The sequence below is a fragment of the Lepidochelys kempii genome, chromosome 2 (assembly GCF_965140265.1).
Source record: "Lepidochelys kempii isolate rLepKem1 chromosome 2, rLepKem1.hap2, whole genome shotgun sequence".
In the NCBI taxonomy this organism is placed as follows: Eukaryota; Metazoa; Chordata; order Testudines; family Cheloniidae; genus Lepidochelys; species Lepidochelys kempii.
Genome location: NC_133257.1, coordinates 239,796,398 through 239,822,243, shown reverse-complemented (window position 1 = coordinate 239,822,243; position 25,846 = coordinate 239,796,398). Strand labels below are relative to the sequence as shown.

The following is a 25,846-nucleotide window of genomic DNA, read 5'->3' as shown; positions in this document are numbered from 1 at the left end:
ATTCTGAGTAGTTTTGGGGCTGAGGACATGTGAGAATGAATTCATGCTACATTGACCTGGTTATTTCTTTTGCCTGTTTGACTTCAGTGCTATGACAGTTTGCGCCAAATGAGGATCTAGCCCAGTGTGTTTACAGCGTAAAAGACTCTACAGTATAAAGCAAGTTTAAAATATTTTTGGAATAGTAACTGAGTAACAAATTGAATGTTATATTATCAAAATCAGTATTGAAAGCTAACTTTATGTAAGCAGTTTTTGAAATATTTCACTCCATAATGTATACAGTGTAGAAAGTTTCCTTTTAAATGTTGCGTTAACTCAGTTTTATTTTTTGCATGTTGTAAAGATGGCTTTCCTGCAGGAGTGATGTGAATTAGGAGAACAAAATTTAGAGAGAGTCTTGAAATCTTCTGACATGACTGAAGTTAAGAACTTTCCAAGTTTCCAAGCTATGGTAAATACATTTTTTAACCGAAAACAACCCCCCCAAAAAACTTGATATGTTCTTTTGCCCTCTGGATGGTGTATTTTTTCCCCTACCAGCTTAAAACTTGGGCAGTCTTATTATGTTTCAGTCAACTACTATTTATAATCTAATCCAAATTTATTTTGTTGAAACAGTTGTAGATATTTTTCAATATGCTGTACTTCTGGCAATAACTTTGGGCCTGATCCTGTAAAGTGGTGAAAATATCCTGTCAGTGGGTGCCGAGGGTGTTCAGAATCTTGTAGGATCATGCCCAAAGTTATTCCCATGATGTAACTCAACTTTTCCTTGCTTTATTATTCAATGTGAATGGTTGGTTTATGGGAAACATAATTTATTATTTATATTACTTTGTGCAAGTTCACGTACTGATGGATCCAGAAAATGGCATTGGTATTAGTTATGAAGGAATATACTTAGATTATCTTGCATGTATATGCAATATGAGTTGATGACTGCTGTTCATCAGGATAAGGAGAAAATAGAAGAATTAGGGAATGAAAATACATGAAAGGTGGAGGTAATATTTTTCAAAGCTAAACTTTTTACAAAAATTGCTTTAACATATAAGTGTGTCATATTTAACAATATAAATTAGTCTTATAACTAATGAATTAACCATATTTTGATATCTGAAAATGTTTTTATCCTTTGAAAAACTAATTTATTACTTTTTTTTACAGATGTGGCAGAAAGGTCAACAAATTCTGTAGTTTGTACTAATTTTAACAAATAGGAAATACATACAAGAATAATAAAAAGATATCATTAGAAAATTTCCTATACTTTTTTCCAGTATAGGCATATTATATTTTAAATATGTATTGGACAAAATATAAATACTGCTTTGAATACTACTTTTCAAATTCTGTTTTGGTGGTAGCATTTATTTTTGAAAGTAACAGGAGAAGTTGTGTGAGGTAGAGAGAAGAGGTAGAGTGGGGTAGATTGTGAGTGACTGAGAAGGCCCAGCAAATAATTTGGATATGGAATGAATGAATGAAAGTGTAAACTAGTATGAGGAAAAGGGGGGAAATGGTAATTTGTTCAGATGATTTTAAACTAGACCTTATGTAGTCATTCATTTTGCAGAGATGAAAAAATTAGAAGGAAAATTGATGGGAGGCAATGTGAGATTGTGGGTCAAGAACATTAGCTTGATGTTTCTGTTAAGTTGATCATAATTGAATCGGTTAAGTATTGTCATGATTGTAGATTCCGGGAACCTACTGAGATATAATGAGTAGTTTACATTTTTCAGAGCTATTATTTCAGGCTGTCTGCAGACTCAGGAAGAAAATAATGGATTGGTTTACACTTGATTCATGGTTTCAAGGTTATCTTCACAACTGTAAAAGCTAGACATATTTTTTAAATGTAAGATTAGATTTTGTAACACTATTTAGTGGTAAGGGTGGATTTCACTGCAGCAGAATTGCAACAAACACAGGGCTACAGCCAATGATGTTAAAAACAACACTACTGAGATAGCTTTTGCAAAGGAAACAAATGAAATGCTAGTCTATGGAAACATGAAGAAAACAATGTAGTTTATTGACGTTCATATTGTTGCCATTATAGGCATACCAACAACCTTGGTGTTCTCAAACCTTCCCTTTTAACTTTTTAGAAGAGTTTGTTTTCTTTCACAGATTGAAATTAGAATCTAATGTTTCTAGTTGCAAAAAACATTCTAGTTCATGTAAATGTTTTGGAGTGACATAGACCATCACAAAATGGGGGGCACACTGGGTTTTTCCCCCTAAACCCAGAAAAACACACCCCTAACCGACATAAGTTTCAATGACAAAAGCGCTGGCGTGGACAATGCTATGTTGGCGAGAGACCATCTCCTGCCAACACAGCTACCACCACTTGTTGGGGGTGATTTAATTATGCCAGCGGGAGAGCTCTCTCCTACCGGCATATAGCAACTACACAGGAGACGTTACAGTGGTGCAGCTGCAGCGGTATGGCTGTACTGCTGTAAGGTCCGTAGTTTAGACATAGCCTAAATGTTTCTGAATTTCATGGAGTCAGAGGCAAAAGTTAGACCGCCTTACCCCCACCATTCTCAAATCTTATATCAAATTGGTCACTAAGATGAATTTATTCCGAAGTTGGTTGTGTTTTGTGCAAAAAATACAAATTAACAAAGCATTAAAGAAATTAAAACATAAAAATCCATACAACTCCAAGAATGTGTCTGTCTCCATCTAACTTTATCTGTTTGGTTCTGCATGTATGTTGACAATAGTACTTTATTTTTAAATAAACAATTTTTTACTAATGTGTTTGTAAGTTGGGGATAAAACTACTTTATTTTTCATATCACCTTGCTCGTTAAATGATCAGAACTAAATTTCATTCCCAAAAGAGAGTCATCGAAATTCCCTCTAGGTAGGGATTTATTTGCCTTATGCCCTTAGTGTTTTGTCTGACACCATCTTTCAATGACCACCTGTCAGAGTCTTCTCATTTGCCAACTATGCTACCTCTTAATACCCTGAGTTCCACCTGCCTTGTGGATTTCCTCAACAGGGAAGAGGAAGAACCTGCAGTTGCAGACTGCGTGGTTTGATCTCTCTGACAACTTTACTGAAAGCTTGGAAGTTGAGACCGTCTCAGCTCCACTAGACAGCTCTCCAGGCACACTGCTCCTCTGTCTTCAACAAGCCATAAGTGTGCATCATATGAGCTGCTGAAAATGTAATAATGAGGGAAATCTGAAGAACTTCACCTGTAGTTTTATTCAGTCTAAAGAGCATTTATCCTTTTCTAACTGGTATTAAACTAGACCTTTTTTTACTAGTAACTTCAGAGCTGTTGTGTAAAGTTTGTGCTCATCTATTCTGTAAACTTAAGAAGGCTAACAAATGACAGTGAAGAGAACACAAAATAGGATGCCAGATTGGGCTAATAGGGGGTAAACATTGATTAATATTGCAGGAGTTACTACAGTGTACTCTGTAAACTTATTCTGTGACTGATCTTCAGAAAGGATTACAATCTGAATTTCAGCAGGTTTTCATCAGTAAATATTTGATTGAACTGAAAAATGTAACAAATGGAGTTCAGATATTAACATCAATTAATTAAATTAAGGTTAACCTAGAGTTAACATCAATTAATAATTGTTCTTCTTCGAGTAGTATTTCCATGGCTGCTCCCATGGTGTGCTTCCATCCCTGTGTTCCTGATCGGAGAACTTCGGTAGCAGTATCTGCTAGGCCCGCACATGCGCTGTGTCTCCTCGAAAAAGGCAATCGCTGTCAGAGACTAGCGCTCCCAAGTGCATTTGCTGCCTTGGGGAAGGCCACATTCAACAAAAGTGTGGTCTTTGCCAGCAGTTCAGGCCCCAGTCTTGTAAGGATAGGGAGATGAGGCAGAAGATCATCTTCACAGAGACCGCGCTCTGACCCTCTCTGAACCTGTGTCACTGGTCACCTGGCAGACGTGAGTCTTCCCCACAGCCGTCAACATCTAAAAGCAGTAAGTTGAAGAAACAAGCCACTGATGCCTCTCACAAATCATAGAAAAAGAGAGCGGGAAGTCCCCACGGTGAGTCCCAAGATAGCCGTAGGCATTCTCCAGCACACATACTGAGACCCCCCCCCCCCAGTCCGGTACCCAGGGCTTGAAGAAATCCTCAGCAGCAGATACCATTGAAAAGACCTACGGACCCAATAGGCATGGGCACCAAGTCAATGGTACCAACGGACAAAGACAGGACTAAACACTTCTCTAAGAAGGCACCAATATGTGATCCCATGTCAATACCACCCTTGACGCCTCACCCAGCACTGGAGCGACCTGTGCAGACAAGGTCCCCACCCCCCGCCACCAGGACAATGTGTACTGGTGGAATCCTGCCACTCCAGAGACCCCACCTCTCAGTACCAAAACCTCTGCAATGAGCCTTTACCAAGCATGGGAAGTATCCCTGCTGCCATGCCATGCCCCTCTGCTCTCTAGTGAGGGTTCATACAGTGAGTCAGATGATGTAGTGTTACTCCTCCTAAGCTCCATATGGTGGTTATTACCAACAGAGCCCAAGGATACACCTGCAGATGACCCCACCACCACTACTTTGGTACTGCCACCCCTGGGCACCATCCCCAGGCTCTAAGCCACCACCACTCCCATGGCCATATTGGCGCACTGCCAGCAAGCCTCGGGCTTTGAGCTCACCTCAAGGCACATCCCCTTGACCGCAGCATCCAAAGCTTCAGAACCGCCTCGAAACATAGAGGAAAAAGAAGCTGGTACTGAGGAGGCAGTGACACCAAGGACCATATCCTCCCCCACTCCAGACGAAGCTGTCATGCCTCCTCCACGGTCTTTGGCAGATGACTTCCATCTCTTCCGGGAGCGGGGAGGGTGAAGAGGGTGGGAGACACCCTCCAAATACCATTGATGGGTATCCTTCACTTCCTCCATCAACTTCATGACATCCTCCACTCTTTGTTCTCTTTGAAAATCACCTTACCAATTAATGTAGCCATTTTAGATCCAGCAAAGACAGTGTGGCAAACCCCAACATCAGTGGAACCAACCTGCAAGTGGGCAGACAAAAAATACTATATCCCCACCAAAGTATTTGAATTCCTGTTATCCCACCTGCCACCCGATGCCATCAACTTACATGGCCAACACTAGTCAAGGGCTACTCCCTATGATAGGGATTGGAAGCGCCTTGATCTTTTGGGTACAAAAGCATACTCTTTAGCTGCTCTACAATTCCATATTGACAATTATCAGGGCCTCATGGCAAAATATGATTTTATAAATTACTCAAAACTGAATGACTTTTATTGGAAAAAAAATGCCAGAAGCACATCATGACTCATTTAATGCCATTATCTAGAAGGGTCAACTAATGGCAAAGACATCACTGCAGTCTTCCCTCGAAGCAGGCAACACAGTGTCTAGGTCCATCTCCATGGCTGTGGTGATGTGACTAGCATCAGAGCTCTGTTTGTTGGGCTTCCCGAAAGAGGTACAGTCCACAGTCAAGGACCTCCATTTGAGGGCATGAAGCCTTTCACCAAGAAGACTACTGCCTCTCTTCCCTAAACACAAACCATCTGGCCTTCAGTCTTCATTATTAGGTCACTCTTCGCGATTTACACAACTGACCGTTGTTCCACACCCATTTGACTACTGATTGGTGGTGGTCTGCAGTGCCTGGGAACACACAACATTGGACTGATGGTTCCTAAAGATCATTTGAACCGGGTACTCCATCCATTTTACTTCACTACCCCCTCCACAACACCCTTCCCCATCCCTCTTCAGGGATCCTTCTCGCAAGAGTTTACTATGACTAGAAATAGATCGCCTACTGCAGTTAGGAGCCATAGAACCAGTACCTAAACATCTACCAGGCAAAGAGTTCTACATTAGTTATTTCCTAATACCTAACCAGAAGGGAAGTTGGGGGGACCCATCCTAGATCTCAGATCTCTCAACAAGTTTCTCAAGCCTCAAAAATTCAAGATAGTCACCTTATCAACGATCATTCCAACATTAGAACAGGGAGACTGATTTTTGGCTCTTGATCTCCAGGACACCCGTTTTCATATCTCAGTCTTACTGGCTCACAGACAATTTCTCAGATTCACTCTAGGACACAACCACTACCAATATGGAGTGCTCCTCTTTGGGTTATCATCAGCCCAAAAAGTATTTTTCAAGGTTCTCTCAGTGGTGGCCACTCATTTATATTCTCAAGGGATAATGATCTACCCTTACCTGGATGATTGCCTCCTCAAAGCCTGATCTCTCCAAGAGGCTCACCAAGTCACTGACGCTACCATATACTTGTTTAAGGAACTGGATCTACAGATCGACTCCTAGAAGTCAACTCACTCCAGTGCAATGCCTGGAATTCATAGGGGCCGACTTTGATTCATTACAGGCCAAAGCTGCCTTATCTCAATACAGGTTCCTATCCTAAATCACTCTCATAGACGCCATTCAAAATAGCCCACAAATATCAGCCAGGCTTTTCCTCCAACTCTTGTGGCATATGACAGAGGGCAGAGCAGTAATACCACATGTCAGGCTTCACATGCAGTACCTCCAACTGTGGTTCAGCTCGGTTTACAGATGAAACAAGGACAGGCTAGACAAATCCCAGTCAGCACCCACCAGGATCAAAAACTCCTTAGTCTGTTGGCTGGAACGTTTGCAAAGGAGTCCTCTTCTCACAAGCAACACTGTTATTGATCTTCACCACCAGTTCATTGCTCATAAGGTGGGGCATGCATGTAAATGGCCTCACGACACAAGGCAAATGCTCACCCGTGGAGATATCCCTTCACATCAATCTTCTCAAGTTAAGAGTGGTCAGGAACGCCTGTGCCCATTTACTCCCGCTGATCACAGGATCACACACAACTATCCAAACAGACAATATAGCCTATATGTACTACATCAATCGGTAGGGGTGAGCCAGGTTGCCCTTCTTATGTGCAGAAGAGATGAGGCCATGGAATTGGTGGATCTCCCACAATGTTACGCTGTTTGCAGTTTACCTTCTGGGCACACAAAACTCGATAGTGGACAGTCTCAGTCACAAATTCCCACACAACCATGAGTGGAAAGTACACCCAACAGTCCACAGACGTTTTTGCAACTCACCTAAATAAGAAATGTCCACATTACTGCTCCAAAGTGGGGATCGGACAACGTTCTTTGGGTGATGTTTTCCTCCTCCTCTGGGAAAAGGACCTTCACTATACCTTTCATCCTTTTCCCCTACTGTTCAAGGTCCTACTGAAAATAAAAAGGGACAGAGCTCACATAATTTTGATTGCTCCTACTTAGCGGAGACTGACCTGGTACCCTTATGTGGCACAGCTCCCAACATGCTTGCTGTTCCCTCTCCCAGCCATCCTGCACCTCCTCTCACAGAACAGAGGACGTACACTACATCCAAACTTGCGGAGTCTGTGCCTCAAGGCATGGCTCCTGCTTGGTTCCAACACCTAGAAAGCTCCTGTTCAAGGGAGGCATAAGAGGTAATATTACACAGTAGGAAGTCCTCGACACTGTGTACTTACCTGCAGAAATGGTCCAGATTTCAGATTTGGTGCATGTCCCAATGAATCTCCCCAACCTCCATGTCTCTTCCGCATATCCTAGACTATGCTTTGACCCTAAAACAGTTGGGACAATCTCTAAGCTGTCTTTGGATTCACCTAGCAGCTATAACAGCTTTACATCAACCTGTAGAAAGATACTCAGTGCGGTCACACGCAACTATGAAAAGGTTCCCCAAGGGTACAGTAAATCTCTTCCCTCAACCTCGAATTCCTACCCCCACATGGGACCTAAATCTGGTACTGAAAGGATTGATTAGACCTCCCTTTCAGCCCATGACCACCTGATTGTTGATGCACATCCTGATAGCAATTACTTCAACCAGGAGAATTGGAGAGAGAGCAGCTCTGATGGCGCATCTCCCCCTTTCCTCCCCACACACACACGGTATTTTTTCTAGACAAGGTTACTCTCAGGCCACATACAAAATTAATCCCTAAGATAACCTCTTCATTTCACATGAATCAATTGATTCACCTTCCAATCTTCTACCCAAGTCTCACCAAGACAACAGGGAGGCTATATTACATACCCTAGATGTCAAAAGAACCCTTGCCTTCTACCTGGACAAGACAGAGGCCTTCAGAAAGCTCCCTAGGCCTTTTCTCTCCATTATGGAAAGATCCAAGGGCTCAGCAATATCAGCTCAAAGGCTTTCTAAGTGGATCTCGAATTCTATCAGACAGAATTATCAAGTTCACAACATAACCCTCCAGACTCTCTTCGTACATGCTCCACAAGGTCAATCTCTTCTTCCACTACCTTCTTCAAGAATGTCCCTATCTCAGAGATCTGTAAAGTGGTGACATGGGTGTCAGTCCTCCTTTTCACAGAACAGTATACGATCACTGGGGACTCTGCCTCTGATGCTGTCTTAGGCTCCATAGTGCTGTCATCTGTGACTGACCAGACTCCGAAGTCCCAGCCCTGCAGAAGGGATACTGCTCAGAAGTCACCTACAGTGGAGCATCGATAGGGACACTACTCGAAGAAGTTATTCATCTTGTGCAGTAAAGATGGTTCTTCGAGATGTGCGTCCCTGTGGGTGCTTTACAACCCTTCTTTCTCCCCTCTACTTCAGAGTTCTTGTCTATGACTCTGTGGTAGAAAAGGAACAGTGCAGGGCTAGCTCGTGCGCGCTGCCTAGCCTCGTGGCACAGCACAAGGAGAGACAGCGCATGTGCAGGCCTAACACACACTGCTACCAAAGTTCCCCAATCAGCAGTGCAGGGATGCAGACACACCTACAGTGGAGCACCCACAGGGGAACACATTTTGAAGAACCGTTGTTACTGCACAAAAGGAGTAACTTCTTGTGAAATACTTTTCTGATAACTTTCCAGCAAACGGCAAAATTACATTTAAAAAATCTGTTCAATCTAACCTGAAGTTTTCTGCATTGTTAGGTTACTGCAATAGGGAAACTAGATGAAGTGTCTTCTGTTGTTGCTGATTAAAATACTGTAATTTGATATGAGAAATTAAAAAAAATCAACCTTCAGTTTTGTTATAGTCTATTGTTTCAAGATCTGCATATTTGATGAGAATGCAGTTGCTTTGGTGTGCTTTAAGTGGGTATTAAAAACTATGGGCCTTGCCTGATAGGGAATTTTATTATGGATCCCTTTCTTCATGCACATATGCACAAGTCACTTTTTCAGCTGAAAGGTTTTTTCAGCTTCTTTATGAACAAAATACAGAAAAGGAGATTATGAAAGTGTTGCCTGCTGTATCTTTTTTCACTTGTGTAAGCCTCTCTCTTCCTCCCCCCAAAAATGCTCGCTCTTACTCACTTCTAGATGTTACAAAAATCAGTTTTGAGAAACATATTTAATCAAATATTTTTAAAAAGCTTTCAGGATAAGATCCATAATTATCAATTCATCTATGTCCAGATATGCATCATAATATGGGACAGTTACCAAGAATGAGTGGACACAAGAAGAATAAGGTACAAGCAGCAGTTCCAGTCATTGATTTCAGGTGCAGCTCATAGTTGTTAACTGATATCAGAAGTTTGCTCAATATCTTTACATAATATAGATTGAAGTGGCTAATACACCCTATTATAGAGTCTGAAATTGAAACTATAGTTTGGGGATACTTAGGCAAAAGCCTCTGTTTTTTCATAACAGTAATAAAGGGCAATTTTTTTTAAAAGCATCATTGCAAAATTATGTGTAATGGTGAAGTGATGCTATTAAGCTAAGACAAACTTAATTTCATTATTAGCTAGTGATAATTATTACAGTAACTGTTGATTGGATTAGTCCCTGCTCACTTGCTGATACATAGAATTGATCTGCTTCTCCTATGGAACATCTGAGGGAGAGTTAATATTATTTTGAAGTCTCAACACACCAGTAATGAAAGATTGAAAAGACAGGAGCTTGCAGAATTATTAATCCGTAAATTTACTGCAGACTTGATCATCCTTTGAGCAGCAACAATAGTTTAATCTTCACTATTGTATTTTAATAAATTAATGCCAGATATAGTATTTGCTCCACGCATTGTTGTCTCTTGACTTCAGTCTCAATCTTTGCAAAATGTTAAAATAATTGGGTCCACAGAGAGGTGTAAGCTTGGCACAAATAAGGCTACCTTTTTTTCCCCAAGCCAATAATCAGTGCAAACGGATTTGCGATAATAGTTCCAACTATTACATAAAATCCTAACCTATGGGATGACACAATACTTGAAAGAAAACAATTAAGAAAAATAAAATGAAATTACTTCTTAAAGTATTAATGAACACCTCATTGACTGTAGTTAATATGAACCATTTTCTAAACTGCACTCAGTCTTAAATTTCCCTTTTCATTTGAATTTTGTACTTCTGAAGTGAAATTATGTAATAAATACATTAGTTCGTAATATTTCTTTATATGCCTGGCTTTAAATGGTTTGATAATTAAGCTTAATCTGAATGAAATTGCAAGGTTTGATTAACTACTTCCTTTCAGGAGTCTGAACTGATGTTCTCTGTGTTAGAAGGTACAGCCATCTTATTTGAGAAGCTTTGTTCTTTTAACAAAAGGCGCCAAGAATAAATTCAGTTAGGGTCATAGTGGCTTAATTTAATAATATTATGGTAATAAGTACCATAATTAGTTTCAGATTCTTCTTCCTTCCCAAAGGACAAGGTTTTGAGTTTTGATGCCTACTTAAGGCATGAGAATGACAGCAAAATTAATGTCATAACCTTTACAGCCTGTTTATGGTTTTCTGTGTAGTACCCTAAAGGATTTTTTGGAATAGTGTAACTACTAAAGTAACCACTTAGTATGGACAAGAAAAAAATAGGTTAATTGGGTTCACCTGATATTCAGATGTTAGGGAGTCTGTCAAGACACCCATTTCATACTTGGAAAAGGAGTTGCTGGTATTTTTTTTCATTAAATTATCTTTGAAATACACTCTACTCCTTGGGACTACTTCCTCTTAAAGACTAATTTATGGTAGTTTAGGATTTTTTCAGTTTGTTTAATCTAGTTTCTTTTTCAGTTATGAAATCAATTTGTGTTTTCATTTTTGTGGAAACTACAAAGCAACACCCATTGATGGAACATGTTCTGTGACACTGATGTACATTTTTCTTCTAGTAGAGTCTTTTCAGAGATTGCTGACTCCAGTTTGGTAGAACTATTAATGATAGATTTCTTCTTTCTTTCTGTAACCAGTCAATAATAAGCTTACAGTGGAGCCATCCTTAGTGCTTGAGGCCCAGATCTTGATTCTTTTTATTTAATGTTATTTTTTTAAAGATGAGGAAAATAGAGTCAAGACTGTATCAAATTTTAAAAGCTTCAGCAATGGTATTGCCCTTTATTACATGGTGGTGATAAAACTTAATGATGCAGAAAAATGTTCTGTTCTGTGTTTGAAGAGAAGCAGAATGGTGGACTAATATGAGGATGAAGAAATACTTTCTAGTCCATAAGTAACCGAGGAGGATGTCGGACAAAATCTACTAGGGATAAACATTTTTATGTCAGCAAGCCCAGATAACTTGCTCCCAAGAGTCCTCAAAGAGTTGGCTGGCGAGATCTCTGGCCTGCTGATGTACATTTTTAATAAATCTTGGAATACTGGAGAAAGTGTAGTAGACTGGAAGAGTGCTAATGTGCCAATATTCAGAAAGGGCAAGTGGGATGACCTGGCTTGACATCAGTTCTGGACAAGATAATGGAAAAAGCTGATACAAGAATCAGTTGACAAAGAATTAGAGGATACGAGCATAATCAATGCCAGTCAAGATGGCTTAATGGAAAATAGGCCTTGTGAAACAAACCTATTTTAATTCTTTGAGACTACAAGTTTGGTTGATAAAGGTAACTGTATGTAGGTGATATACTTAGACTTTTGTAGGGCATTTGACTTACTACCACATGATAGTTTTATTAAGAAGTTAGCACAATATACAATATTAATGAGAGTACATGTTAAATGCACTAGGAATTGGCTAACTAAAAGATTTCAAAAAGTAGTCAGTGGGAAATCATCATCTAGTAGTGAGTTTCTAGTGTGGCTCCACAGGAACTGGTACCAGGCCTGATGCTATTCAACTTTTTCATCCATGAGCTGGAAGTAAATGTAAAATCACTGCTGATAAAATTTATGTATGATGCAATTAAATGAAGAGGACATGGCAGCCATACAAGGAACCATGGAATGTTTGGTGAAGTGAGCCCATTCAAAGAAAATGTGTTTTAATTTGGCCAGATGCAAAATTATACATCTAGGGACAAGCAATGCAGGTTATACCTACATCCTGGAAAGCAGCAACTCTGAAAAGGATTTAGGGGTTATAGTGGGCAAACAACATGAGCTCACAGTGCAATACTGTGGCAAAACGTCTAATGTGAGCCTTGGATATATAAACAGGAGAGTAGTCAGTAGGAGTAGGGAAGTGATTTTACCTGTGTATATGGCATTGGTGAGACTGATATTGGAGTAGTGAGTCCAGTGCTAGTTTCCACATGTTAAGAAAAGATGTTGAAAAATTGGAGATGCAGAAAAGAGCCACAAAAATGTTTTCAGGACTAGAGAAAATCCATTAGTGTGAGAGACTTAAAGTGTAATTTGTATTGGTTAAGTCTCTTCATACATACAACTGAGTTAACATTCATGCTCTTAAGGTTTTTAATTTAGTAAAATACAAAGTGCATTATCAGTGAATAATAATGGTAAAGCAAAACCCAGAATAAAAAAGACTAAGCATTACAATAACCCTTAGAATATATCAAGAATGAAAAGTTTTGTTGTTTTAATCTTATAAAGTACTTACAGCTTTTTGTGCCAAAGCCTCTAAAAAATTACCTATTGGTTACATTATAGTAAAGGCATGTATTCAAGACTTACATTGAGTAAGTGTCTCAGTATCTGTCCCTAAATATTTCAAATCAATCCAAGTATGTCTGTGAAACATTTTGATACTGAACAGCTCTTTGCACCCTGGTGGTGCTTTCAATGGTGTAGATTAAAAATTCTCAGATCTCTTTCTCTCATTGTAGGGCAATACTTGGTTTGCAAGAGCTCTTTAACTGCTAAATGGACAGAACTCTGCTTCAATAAAGATGTTGATAAATTGGAGAGTGGGTTCAGAGAAGAGCCACAAGAATGATTATAAGAGTAGAATAACACTATCTATAGTGATAAGCTAAATAGATTGAACTCTTTTAGTCTAAGAAAAAGAAGGTTAAGGGGTGACTTAATTACATTCTATATGTACCTACATGCAGAATAATATTTAATAATGGACTCTTCAGTTTAACAGAGAAAGGTATAACCTGATCGAATGTCTGTCTGGAAGTTGAAGCTAGATAAATTCAGATAGAAAATAAGGTATAATTTTTTGACAGTAAGGGTAATTAACCATTGGAACAATTTACAAAGAGTCACAGTGCATTGACCATCACTGACCATTTTTAAGTCAAGATTGGATATTTTTCTAAAAGTTATGCTAGGAGTTATTTTGGGGAAGTTCTGTGGAAGGGGTGGGCAAATTATGGCCCGTGGACTGCATCCAGCCCTTGAGCTCCCACCGGGGAGCAGGGTCAGGGGCTTGCCCCGCTCTGCGCGGCTCCCAAAAGTAGTGGCATGTGTATCCCATCACACCCCCCCCTCCGGCTCCTACACGTAGGGGCAGCCAAGGGGCTCCGCATGTTGTCCCCACCCCAAGTGCCGCCCCTGCAGCTCCTATTGTCCGGGAACTGCAGCCAGTGGGAGCTGCAGGGGCGGCACCTGCGGACAAGGCAGTGCGCAGAGCCGCCTGGCTGCACGTCCACATAGGAGCCAGAGGGGTGACATGCTGCTGCTTCTGGGAGCTGCTTGAGGTAAGCTCTGCCCAGAGCCTGCACCCCAGCCTGGAGCACCCTCCTGCACCACCACCCCCTCATCCCTAGAGCCTGTACCCCCAGCTGGAGCCCTCACCCCCACACCCCATGAACAGTCATGGCCCGCCATACAATTTCCATACCCAAAAAGTTTGCCCACCCTTGTTCTATGGCCTGTGTTACACAGGAGGTCAGACTTGATGATCACAATGGTCCCCTCTGCACTTGAATCTCTGAAACACGATAGCTTTTTCAGTGGTAGAAGGTTGTGGTTTGACCCAATAAACATTCACTGTCAGTCTTCTAGGAATAATTAAAAAGTGATCCTAATGAAACTAAGCTTAATTGGAATTTAACTGTAGATTATCGATTAGCACTGAAAAGAATATTATGTGGCAGAGTTCTAACCGTTTAGAGGCTAGAAAACTCTTGCAAACCAAATACTTTTTCTACACTTACCCAATGTACATATTGAATACATGCCTTTACTATAACTAAGGTTAAGATTCTGTCATGGGTATTTTTAGTAAAAGTCAGGGACAAGTCGCGAGCAATAAACAAAAATTCATGAACACCCCTGATCTGTCTCTGGCTTTTACTAAAAATACCCAGAGGGAGGGAGAGGGCAAATAGTCAGAGCGCTGCCAGGGGCTTGGAGCTGCTCCAGTCCCGCTGCTGCTCCTGTGGCACGGGCTGGCTGCTGCTGCTCTGGTAGCCCCAGGGAGGCTGACCCAACCGCAGCCGCTGCTCAACGGGCCATTGACCACTGCTCCAGCAGCCCTGAGACTGGCCACTAGCCGCTGCTCCGGCAGCACCTACGTTGACCACCACCAGCTGCTCCAAGCCCAGGGATTCTGAGCCAAACCCAGCCGTTGCTCTAGTGGCCCTGGGGCTGACAGCTGCTCCGGGGCTGACAGCTGCTCCAGCCCTGCCCCAGAAGAAATCCCAGAGGTCCCAGAAAGTTATGGAATTTGTGGCCTCCATAACAGAATCATATCCTTAACTATAATGTAACTAACAGGTTACCATCAGGCAATACTGATAGTGATTGGTCCCACGGTGAATCTCAGGTACCTCCTGTGGACCAGCTGGATGGTGATATGGAAGTATGTGTCCTGGAAGTTGAGAATCATGAACAAGTCTTGAGCCTGCAGACATGGAATGATAGAGGCAAGCATTACCATCCTGAACATGAGACAGTATTTGCTCAGTCTCCTCATCTTTAGGATAAGACAAAAACCACCCTTCTTCTTCAGGATACAGAAATATTGGGAGGAGAAACCTCTTCCCTTGTACTTCTGAGGTATCTCCTCTATGGCTCTTAGGCAAAGCCATTCTTGTCAGATGCAGAGTTTGCCAAGCCCATTTGCAAGCCTCATCAGCAAAGTGCTGATCCTTCAGACCACCATCAAATGTGGTCAGAGCGCAGTTGTCAGTAACGTGTGACATTGTCTGTTTTTGGCCAGAGCTGCATGTGCAATCCTCTCTTTGGCCTCAGGTGTGAAGGCTAGTTGCACATTGACCCCTAGCAGCTTAAAAATCAGTTCAGAAGGGTCCATGAGATGTGTGGCAAATCAAAGCTGGGTGCATGCATGGTTGGATCAGTTATAAGAGACTGGTTTCTGATGTCAGCTGCAGACCATTCTTCACACCACTTCAACGTTGCAGAGAAATCTGGGCTGGGCAAGTGGGCCACTGTGATGGGATCCCCCCGGAGTGCAGCCTGGAACAGTGGGACCACTGTGCCCCCTTAACTATCTCCAGCCTGGGCTGTGTCTCACAATTCCCTGCTAGTGACCAGCAGCAAACCCCTCTAGGAGCTGTGATCGCTCAGCACAACAGCATGTGGAGCCCCACACCCAGCTATATTGCATGCATGCTTCCAGAGCCACTGATGAATCTCACAGAGAAAGGCACCAGAGCCAAATCCCTCCCAGCACTGTACCTCAGGAATATACTGTCTTGCACTGATCAAGATGGGCAGTGCAAATTTATTAATTGGTTCACCGCTTCAACAATGGAAAGAAGACATACACCAGTCTTTGCAAAACCTGAGCAGATTTGCCCCATACTTCACACAAACTCACTGGTAAAGATAAACAGTTAAACAAATTTATTGACTATAAAAGTAGATTTTAAGTGATATTAAGTGATAGGCAAAAAGTCAGAGTTAGGTACCAAAAGAAATGAAATATAAGCACGCAGTCTAAACACTCAACCCTATTAGACTGGGCAACATCTAGATTAAGTGGTTTTCTCACCCCACTGGATATTGTAGTCCTACGTATACAGGTTTGTTCCTTAAACCTGGGCCAATCTCCTCTGTTGGAATCTTGTCGTCTTCTCAGTGTCTTCGTTGCTTGCAGCATAGGTGGGAGCAGGAAAAGGGCCCCGTATGTGTCCACTCTGTCTGTTTTATACCCTCAGTCCATGTGCTTGGAAAACACAAGTCCAGGCATGTCTGGGGGCATTGCTGAGTCTCAAGGCGAGGTTGAGCAATTCCTGTGGTGTGGCCTCATGCAGGTGAGTCATTGAATTGTAGGTCCCTTGCTGGACAATGGTTGTTGGTGGGTTGTTTGAAACCCCACCTGGGTGTTGGTTACTTTCCTTGCTGTTGCCCCTCTGGAGCTAATATCTGGTTGATTCCTCAATTTACAGCATGTTTTAGTGACAACCATATAACACAATTCTCATAACTTCATATGCAGTAATGATATACATATATAGATAGAGAAATGACTTTCAGCAGATCATAACCTTTCCCCTGATACCTTACAAGGCATGCTTTATGGGTAAGATCATGACTATATACAAATGAGAAATATGGGGTTTCCAGGATGCTCCCCCAGGTATAGACTGTCACAGCCACAATAGGTACACTTTTGGGTGGTCAAAGTGATCTGTGTTTAGTGGTAGGCTCGGGTTTGCGCTGATCTTCTCAATATTCTGGCTGTAGCAACCTCACAACAAGTGTGTGAAGGAATGATGTTGCTTAACATAGAAAGTGATGGTACTGGTGTGGGCTGATCTGTCCCATTTACAATGAGGTTGGGTGAGTGTAGTTGTGTGTCAGCCAACTTGATGCGTGATAAATGGAGCACAGTATTCTCCTGCAGAATAATAGACGACATCAGAGGAGAGACTGATCAGAGAATTTGAGCATTTGCTGCCCATTAAATACTGGCAAATTTGCTTGGGAGGTTGTTACACAATCTCACCTGAGCCTCAGTTTTTCTCTGGTGGTTAAGATATGTGAGATAGACTGGGTGTGATTTGTGTTTCAAGTGATGTCCATTGAGAAAGATACTCAGTTCTTGGACTGCTCTGGTGTTAAGATGGAACACACTCAAAACTGTCTTGGTTACACTTAGTTGTAAATGCTATCAATTACAGTATTCAGACATTTTAGTCAAGTCAGCATTTAGGGTGTCTTCAAGTTCTGGGGTTGACCGTGCTTGAATGCTTAAGCAAATGTCATCTGCGTACGTGAACTTACAGTACTGGGTAAGTGGGAATTTGTTAGTGTATAGATTGAAAAGTGTCAGTGCCAGCAGAGAGCCTTGGGGGCACATCATTGTTTTCTCTCTTTTGTGTGCTAACGGTCTCCCAAGTGCACTTGGAAACATCTGTTGCAGAGGAGAAGGAGGTCAACAACGTTGACTACCCACGCTAGGAGTGCTCCTGACAATTTGACTAAGAGCCACTTTGTATTTTGCTAAATTAAAAACCTTAAGAGCATGAATGCGAACTTGGTTCTATGTATGAAGACTTAACCAATACAAATGCACTTTGAAAATAAAATTGAAGACTGAATATATGCATAACCACAGAGTTTGATGTCGCTGGGGGAGTTGGATAGCTCAGAGGATGAGTAGGGTAACAAGATTCAAAGCTTTTTACACTTACTGTAGGCCACAGGAAGTTAATAACCAAAAGTGACCAGCATCTAAGCAGGATTCGCATACTGTTAAGTGTTTATCCTTCAGGATAAACATATGGCATCATAACTTGTTGGCATTTTTGTGATGCAGTTACATTTGCATTGTAATGCAATATCACCATTGTATGACAGTGAGTTGGTTGGAGTTGGCGGATGTGATCGCAGAGCCATTGGCCATTATCTTTGAAAACTCATGGCGATCGCGGGAAGTCCCGGAGGTCTGGAAAAAGGCTAATGTAGTGCCCATCTTTAAAAAAGGGAAGGAGGAGGATCCTGGGAACTACAGGCCAGTCAGCCTCACCTCAGTCCCTGGAAAAATCTTGGAGCAGGTCCTCAAGGAATCAATTCTGAAGCACTTAGAGGGGAGGAAAGTGATCAGGAACAGTCAGCATGGATTCACCAAGGGCAAGTTATGCCTGACTAATCTAATTTTCTTGTATGATGAGATAACTGGTTCTGTGGTTGAAGGGAAAGCAGTGAACGTGTTGTTCCTTGACTTTAGCAAAGCTTTTGACACTGTCTCCCACAGTATTCTTGCCAGCAAGTAAAGAAGTATGGGCTGGATGAATGAACTATAAGGTGGATAGAAAGCTGGCTAGATTGTCGGGCTCAACGGGTAGTGATCAATGGCTCCATGTCTAGTTGGCAGCCTGTATCAAGTGGAGGGTCCCGAGGGTTGGTCCTTGGGCCGGTTTTGTTCAATATCTTCATAAATGATCCGGAGGATGGTGTGGATTGCATCCTGAGCAAATTTGCAGATGACACTAAACTGGGAGGAGAGGTAGATACGCTGGAGGGTAGGGATAGGATACAGAGGGACCTAGACAAATTGGAGGATTGGGCCAAAAGAAATCTGATGAGGTTCAACCAGGACAAGTGCACTTAGGACAGAAGAATCCAATGCACCGCTACAGACTAGGGACCGAATGGCTAGGCAGCAGTTCTGCAGTAAAGGACCTAGGGGTGACAGTGGACGAGAAGCTGGATATGAGTCAGCAGTGTGCCCTTGTTGCCAAGAAGGCTCACAGCATTTTGGGCTGTATAAGTAGGGGCATTGCCAGCAGATCGAGGGACGTGATCCTTCCCCTCTATTCGACATTGGTGAGGCCTCATCTGGAGTACTGTGTCCAGTTTTGGGCCCCACACTTCACGAAGGATGTGGAAAAACTGGAAAACGTCCAGCGAAGGGCAACAAAAATGATTAGGGGACTGGAACACATGACTTATGAGGAGAGGCTGAGGGAACTGGGGATGTTTAGTCTACGGAAGAGAAGAATGAGGGGGGATTTGATAGCTGCTTTCAACTACCTGAAAGGGGGTTCCAAAGAGGTTGGATCTAGACTATTCTCAGTGGTAGCAGATGACAGAACAAGGAGTAATGGTCTCAAGTTGCAGTGGGGGAGGTTTAGGTTGGATATTAGGAAAAACTTTTTCATTAGGAGGGTGGTGAAACACTGGAATGCGTTACCTAGGGAGTTGGTGGAATCTCCTTCCTTAGAAGTTTTTAAGGTCAGGCTTGACAAAGCCCTCGCTGGGATGATTTAGTTGGGTGTTGGTCCTGCTTTGAGCAGTGGGTTGGACTAGATGACCTGCTGAGGTCCCTTCCAACCCTGATATTCTATGATTCTATGAAAACTTTTCAGTAGAGTCCCATCAGAAACTTGGACAGTCACACACAAATCAGGACTGGGGTCAACACTCTTGAGTACTGTTCAGTGGCCTTATGCAAATTTTTAACGGTATCTCTGCCTAATACACGGGTGTTTACATGCTATATAAGTATTAAGTATAATACTACACTTGGCACCCTTGTTGAAAGTCTCACTAGAGAAGTAAGTGACTAAATGGGCCATAACAACTGAACTATCATTTCTAGAGGTAGCTCCTGCAGGTCAAGATTGGGGCATAATGACTGGGAAATGTAAGGAAGCTCTCACTGTTGTTACTGTTATACAGAGGACATCAGCTTCCAGAGTTGTTACTCTGGCACTTCTTGCAAGCACCAAATTAAGTTAAAATAGCAATCTCTCCATTTAAAATATTAACAGAAAAATAAGCAGTAAAAGTAATGTATAAATCATATTATATTAGTTCTTTAGAGCCTGGTCCAAAGTCTTCTGAAAAAATGGAATGCTTTCAATTTGCTTCGATGGGCTTTGGGTCACGCCCTTAATGTATACTGTGGTATGATTTACTGATGATTTATTTTGCTTTGTATAGCTACTTCTTTATGTAGATGCGTAGTGCTTTGATTCCTTAAGCCTTGAAATTTTTGGAAAATTACTAGCAAGAAAAATCACAGTGAGGCTTTTTTGTTACATTCTGGAACACAGTGTCAGCTTCATTGGCATTAAAGATAGTTGTGCTTAAAGTGGCAGCTGGTTTTTACAGTGTTTACAAAATGCTTTCATAGCTCTCAAGATGCAAGGTATCCTGTGAAAGCTCATTCATGTATCTACTTACCTGTACAAGTAGTTAGGTTTGGTAAGATGAAGGGTATGGAGAAAAAATAACTTGACTTTTACATTCAGAACTAAATAGCCTGCATTTTGGGTAATTCTGTTGACCCTTGCATTTATAAACAAGAATTTAAGAAAGATAGACAAGTGGTCCTCCTAAAAACAAATAACTTTTTGTAAATCTGTTCGTAATCTTATATTTGAGTGGGTTGTACTGATGCTTTTTTTTTTTTTTTTTTAAAGAATCTGAGAAATGGCATCAAGAATTTTAAATACCTGTATTTGTTTCTCCTCTTAAGGAAAGTTACTGTGACTGTCAGAGGGCACAATGCAGAACCCTTTAAATCTTTCTGAAGGTACAGTATACGTTCTAAACAAGTTTATGAGAAACTATAGTTTTGTGATTTGGAATGTGGTGGAAAATTAGTAGAACTACACTAAAATGAGCTCAGATTTAGATTATTTCTACCTTTATTTTGTGCATATGTACTAGAATCATGATTACAACTGGAATAGTTCGGATTTTTTTGTTATTGAAGAGAAATGGTAGATGTACTTTATATACATTCACTATCCATGATGGAAAATGGAAGCTAATAACTGCTTGTTCACAAGGCTGAATACTGTACTTTCCTGTACTATGAAAATAATTCTGATCTTTTGTTCTACATTATTTGAAGATTATTACACTTATTACAATATTTTTTTTGAACTTTTATAGTGGAATTTGGAAAGAAAAAATTTACAAAATCTTCTCCACACTATTAACTAGTATAGTAATTTTAAAGTTACTAGACATAACTAGTACAAACAAGAAAATGTAAACTTGTATTCAAGTATGTTGAGATCAATGCTTGGTGTTACTGTGTGTGCCTATTGTTGCACTTAGGAGGAACAGTCCCTGTATTTATTTTGTTGTATTTCTACTTTGTCCCTTCAAAAGTCTTTTCTTGTCAATTTGTATTTTAGTAGGGCTAAAAAATGTGTCCATTTTGTCTCCCCCAATATTGGTAGGTATATTATATGTGCTGTAATGCATCTTCACTATACTGAGAATTTTGAATGCATTTTCATCTTAAACGTCAGTTCCTTTTCTATGTAAATATGGTCATAAAACTAACATTTAAAGATTGTTTTTAACTTGTGAATTTCATTCTTGTTAACAGTAGTATTAAAACCTGAGAGAAGTGTCGTAGGCCGTAAAAATCTGCAATGATTTAGATGGGACTTGTTAAATATTCGTTGTACTGTTCATGCTAATTTTTAAAAAAATATTTTTCTTACTTAACTGGAAGTCTAGAGCTCTTACTGTCATGTTTGTATTTTGACATTTTTAAAAGAGTGAATATTTTATGCAATGCTGTAAAAGTTGTGAAGAAGCCATTATGATTTGTCCTGTAAATTCCTCTTCGTTGGCACATCCTAGGCCTGATGGAACTATTATTCCTTTGGAGATATATTTTATTGTTGAATAAATCCATCTCTTTTGCATGTGCTCTTGGTCCTTAAACTGTCTTTGCTATATTTTTTTAAAATAATAAAAAGTGATTTCCAATATGCTCAAATCCATATAGTGTTTTATATTAAATACATTTTTGAGTAATAGGAAAAAAAGGTAAACTGGTGAAGCTGCTATTTTTTTAATACATGGAAACTGCAGAACCATTTTTTAAAATTGTTTTTAAAAGAAAAATTCATCCCAGGCTTATGGTGTGTGCCATGTTTCAGCCCAGAGTGAATTATAACAGCCTAGGTATAAAACTCGGAAATGAAGGATTATGGTGGAAATGCTGACAGGACTCTGACTAAAGTTACATCAGTGTGAAACTGTAATATTCTAAAAATTTATTAGTCTTGGTGTGACATATTGTATTTTGCCATCAAAAGCATTTTGTCCTTTTTAGTCAAATATCAGATTTGTTTCTTAAACACGCTGTTGCACTGTGAGAATTCTATGATTACATTAACAGTTCATAATGATTTATGTGCAATGATAAGCAGATACATTTATTTTGAATAAGTGGTGAGAAAACAAATGATATTGGAAGTGGAACCTCTCACTCAATTACACACACAATATACTATTGTTTTATCAGCCTATAAATCTACTCATTGAAAGTGCCCATTATTTTTCAACTGTAGAAAGTCACAGCCGTAACTGTTAGCACAAGTTCCTTGACTGACTACTGAAACCCCTCACTCCTACGTTTGTTATATAATACCAGTATTACTACTGTCATTTGATACGTATTCCTGCCGGGCACATATATACTAGTCAGGAAAACACTCTTTTATGAACAGAACTTTTCAAAGAGAGTTTGCTCATGTGACAAAGGAATTGTCTTTGTGGTAAATATTTAAACTTTCGAGGAAAAAATATAAATCTAGCATACTGAAACATCATAGGCTAGTAAATTGTTAAACCATAATATATTTTGATCTTACATTATGCACAGAATTTCACTTGCAAGCGTATTATTTGTCCCCTTAACTTTGGAAACTGAGATTTTTCTAATGCTTAATAGCCATGCAAATTACCATTGTGGATTATCAGCCTGTTGGAGGGCTAACAAATCTTCAGATGGGAAATATGTGATTTATAAATCTTGTCCTCAAACAAGGCTAATATGAACTGGTCTTACAACATGAAACAGGTCAGAAAAACATATGTTTTTCTATTATTTTTATAATATACCATGAATAAAATCTTTCTAATGGTAAACTGGAATCACAGGTTTCCTGCTGGGCATGGCCTTATCAATTCATTCATGTTAAAAAAATAATTTATACAATTTAGTTCCGTGTATATCAATGACAGTACAGTCATTTGGCGCTTGAAGCTCTCAAATTTCAATTAACCATGTACATGTATTTCATAGCACTTTCTCAGAACCCCCACTGCCTTTATATCATTAGTATAAATGCAGGTGCAAATAGCATTTATGTACTTTGAGAGAAAGCAGTTGGAGATGTTTCACTGTGGGACACATCACTTGCAGATTGTGTACATCTGTTCAAATAATGTATCCAAGCCCAGTGACATGAATGCAAGGATAAAAACATCTGCCCTTGAGACCACTTGCCATATAACAGATGCTTACATCTTTATTTATGCAGATGGCTTGTGTGATGAGCTGAGCAATGATGAAAGCAGGAAAGTTTGACAAAGATTTCTTGAGTGTTGGTCAGACAGCTCTATTTTGTTTTCAAATATCTACCACAAATAAGAATAGAAATCCATATAAACATACTAATGCTTTTCATAAAACAAAGCACATTGTTTTTCACATTAAGTGTATTGGCACAAAAACCATAAACACTACAAAAATGTCCCACTTCAGCACTATAATTCCAGTTTATTTAAAAATGATGCAAAATAGATTACTTTTACTTTTAATAGGCAAGTTTGACTGTCATGCTTTAAAATATTCATATATGCACTCAAAGTTATGCAAAATATATTGATTTTGGAAAAGTTTCAAATATGCAAAGATCGAATATTAACAAACATTTTGAAAGAGATAAATTAATTAAAATAATGTTTGAAAGTAATGTATGATTTGTCATAAATTGTTCAAGGTAGATCATATTTCTCACTAAAAACACAGCATTACAAAGTTACTAGACTTGTAGTTTAGAATTTCACTTGTTTCTGGCATATTGTAGGATCGTCCGCTTGCACTGCTGTACTTAGTTGAGATGGCACATTGATTATAAACCCATTCTTTTCATTAATGAGCATTGGTCTGGACTTCATTGCTGAGCTAGGACTGCCCATTTCACACCAACAAAGGGAGCTTAAATAGGAGCTTTATTTTAGTTCAGACTCCCCCTGCTGGACTGCTGCAGCATAGTATTCTGACCACAGTTCAGTTGCTTTGTCTGAGAGAGATCAGCTTCAAACTCACTGCTGTCCAAAACAATGTGCTGGGAGTGAGAGAATATCCTGTCACAAACTGTTGGGTACTCAAAATAAATAAATGTTTGACCTCTCTGCTTAGGGCAGCTTGACAAGGCTGCCGGCTGACTCTGCATTCCTACTGGTTCCTGTAGATTTAGCTAGATCTTATATGTTGTATGGTAAATTAGCACTTATCGCCACAGTATGTATGCATCTTCCTCAAAGTGTATCCTAGAGCAGCCACAGCCTGTTGGTCTGGCAACTTCCACTGGTCTACCAATGTCAGCAAACCTTCCAAATAGGTGGAATCATGTAGGAAGAGGTAAACATGGAGATGCTGTAGTCTGATTTCTTTTCTACTGGGTCCTTCAGTACATGTGCCAGAGAGACCCAGCCAAGTTCACATTCAACAGAAAGTGGGAACTTTCATATGTTCTGAAAACTTCAGATTTCTCTTAACCAGAACCACAATCATTCCAGAGAGATTTTAATTCTAATATATGGCGCAGATGCTCTGAAGGTCTTTGGAAAGGAAAATGACATGCCTATATAGAATACAGTGAAGCTTCTTTGAACTTTGTTTGTTTGTGTCACAGCCAAATTGGCTATAGGTGTCAGTGTCTTGTATAATCTCAGCCAGAACTATGTTTTTACTGTAAATAAATTGCTCATCATAAAAGAAGAAAGGGGAAGGGAATAGATCAAAGAGAAGTATAAAAATCCTAGATGCAGTTACCACATTCAGAAGTTAAATCACCTAGGCCATGTTCAGTGGAAATGAGTTTATTTACAAAAATCCTAAGAAAAGGTTCTCCCCCAAATCATCCAGATTTAGCAGTCTGTTTTGGAGTCTAGTCCTTCCATCAGGGATGATGAACCACTGTACAAGAACAACAGGAAAATTACCAACATTTTTCAGGCCAAGTCTCAACAGTCAGTCTTACAGCTCTCTTGTTTATCTGGAACCAGAAAGCATTTTTCCAGGTTTGCAATATGGAAGTCAACACACACTTTTTCAGCAACTCAAATAACACCATACAATGTATATTTGCTGCTGCAGGAGGCTTTAAGCCTAACTGGTAAATTAAACATTTTCTGTTCTCCTCTGAACTGGTTCCAATTTAGACAGAAGGGTTTTAAATGTCATATAAAAGGATGTACTTCATAAAATGTCAAGATATTTTCCCAATTGTCTTCATTCTATTGTCTATTCCAGTGCTTCTGTGATAAAAATATATTTTGGAGTTAAGAGACCTTATCCCCCTACTACACTTGAAGTATCATCTGTGTGTATTTTGGGGGGTCTTTTTAGTCAATACAAAGACAAAAAATTTTATCCTCAGCTTATTTTAAAGGGAAGCAAGATTCAGCACAGAAAACATTCCATGACTTATTCATGAAACGGTGCCACTTGACCTTTTCTTGCTCCACAGTTTTCAAGAATTCTACCTTAATTTATCCCTCAGACCTGGTCACTATCATTTCCTGCAGTTCAGGGGGAGCATTGTCTATTAATTACCACATTATTCAGTATATCTTCTACTTCCAGAATGTTGTCCAAGTTGATGTTACCTTGATCGTCCTTTTTTTTTTTTTTTTTTTTTTTTTTACATC

The 25,846-nt window shown here is 40.0% G+C and overlaps 1 protein-coding gene across 5 annotated transcripts in view; it reads left to right on the top strand.

The window, feature by feature from the left end:
• ZNF438 (zinc finger protein 438) overlaps window positions 1-25,846 on the top strand; it is a 100,039-nt gene that overhangs the window by 48,721 nt on the left and 25,472 nt on the right. For 3 of the 5 annotated variants that reach the window (XM_073334393.1, XM_073334397.1, XM_073334395.1), the window contains one exon: window positions 20,631-20,687. In XM_073334393.1, coding sequence (XP_073190494.1) covers window positions 20,660-20,687 — 28 coding nt within the window. In that variant the 5' untranslated portion in view covers window positions 20,631-20,659. Of the gene's footprint in view, window positions 1-346; window positions 455-20,630; window positions 20,688-25,846 lie in introns of all 5 variants that reach the window. The other 2 variants (XM_073334394.1, XM_073334396.1) reach the window with 1 other exon arrangement.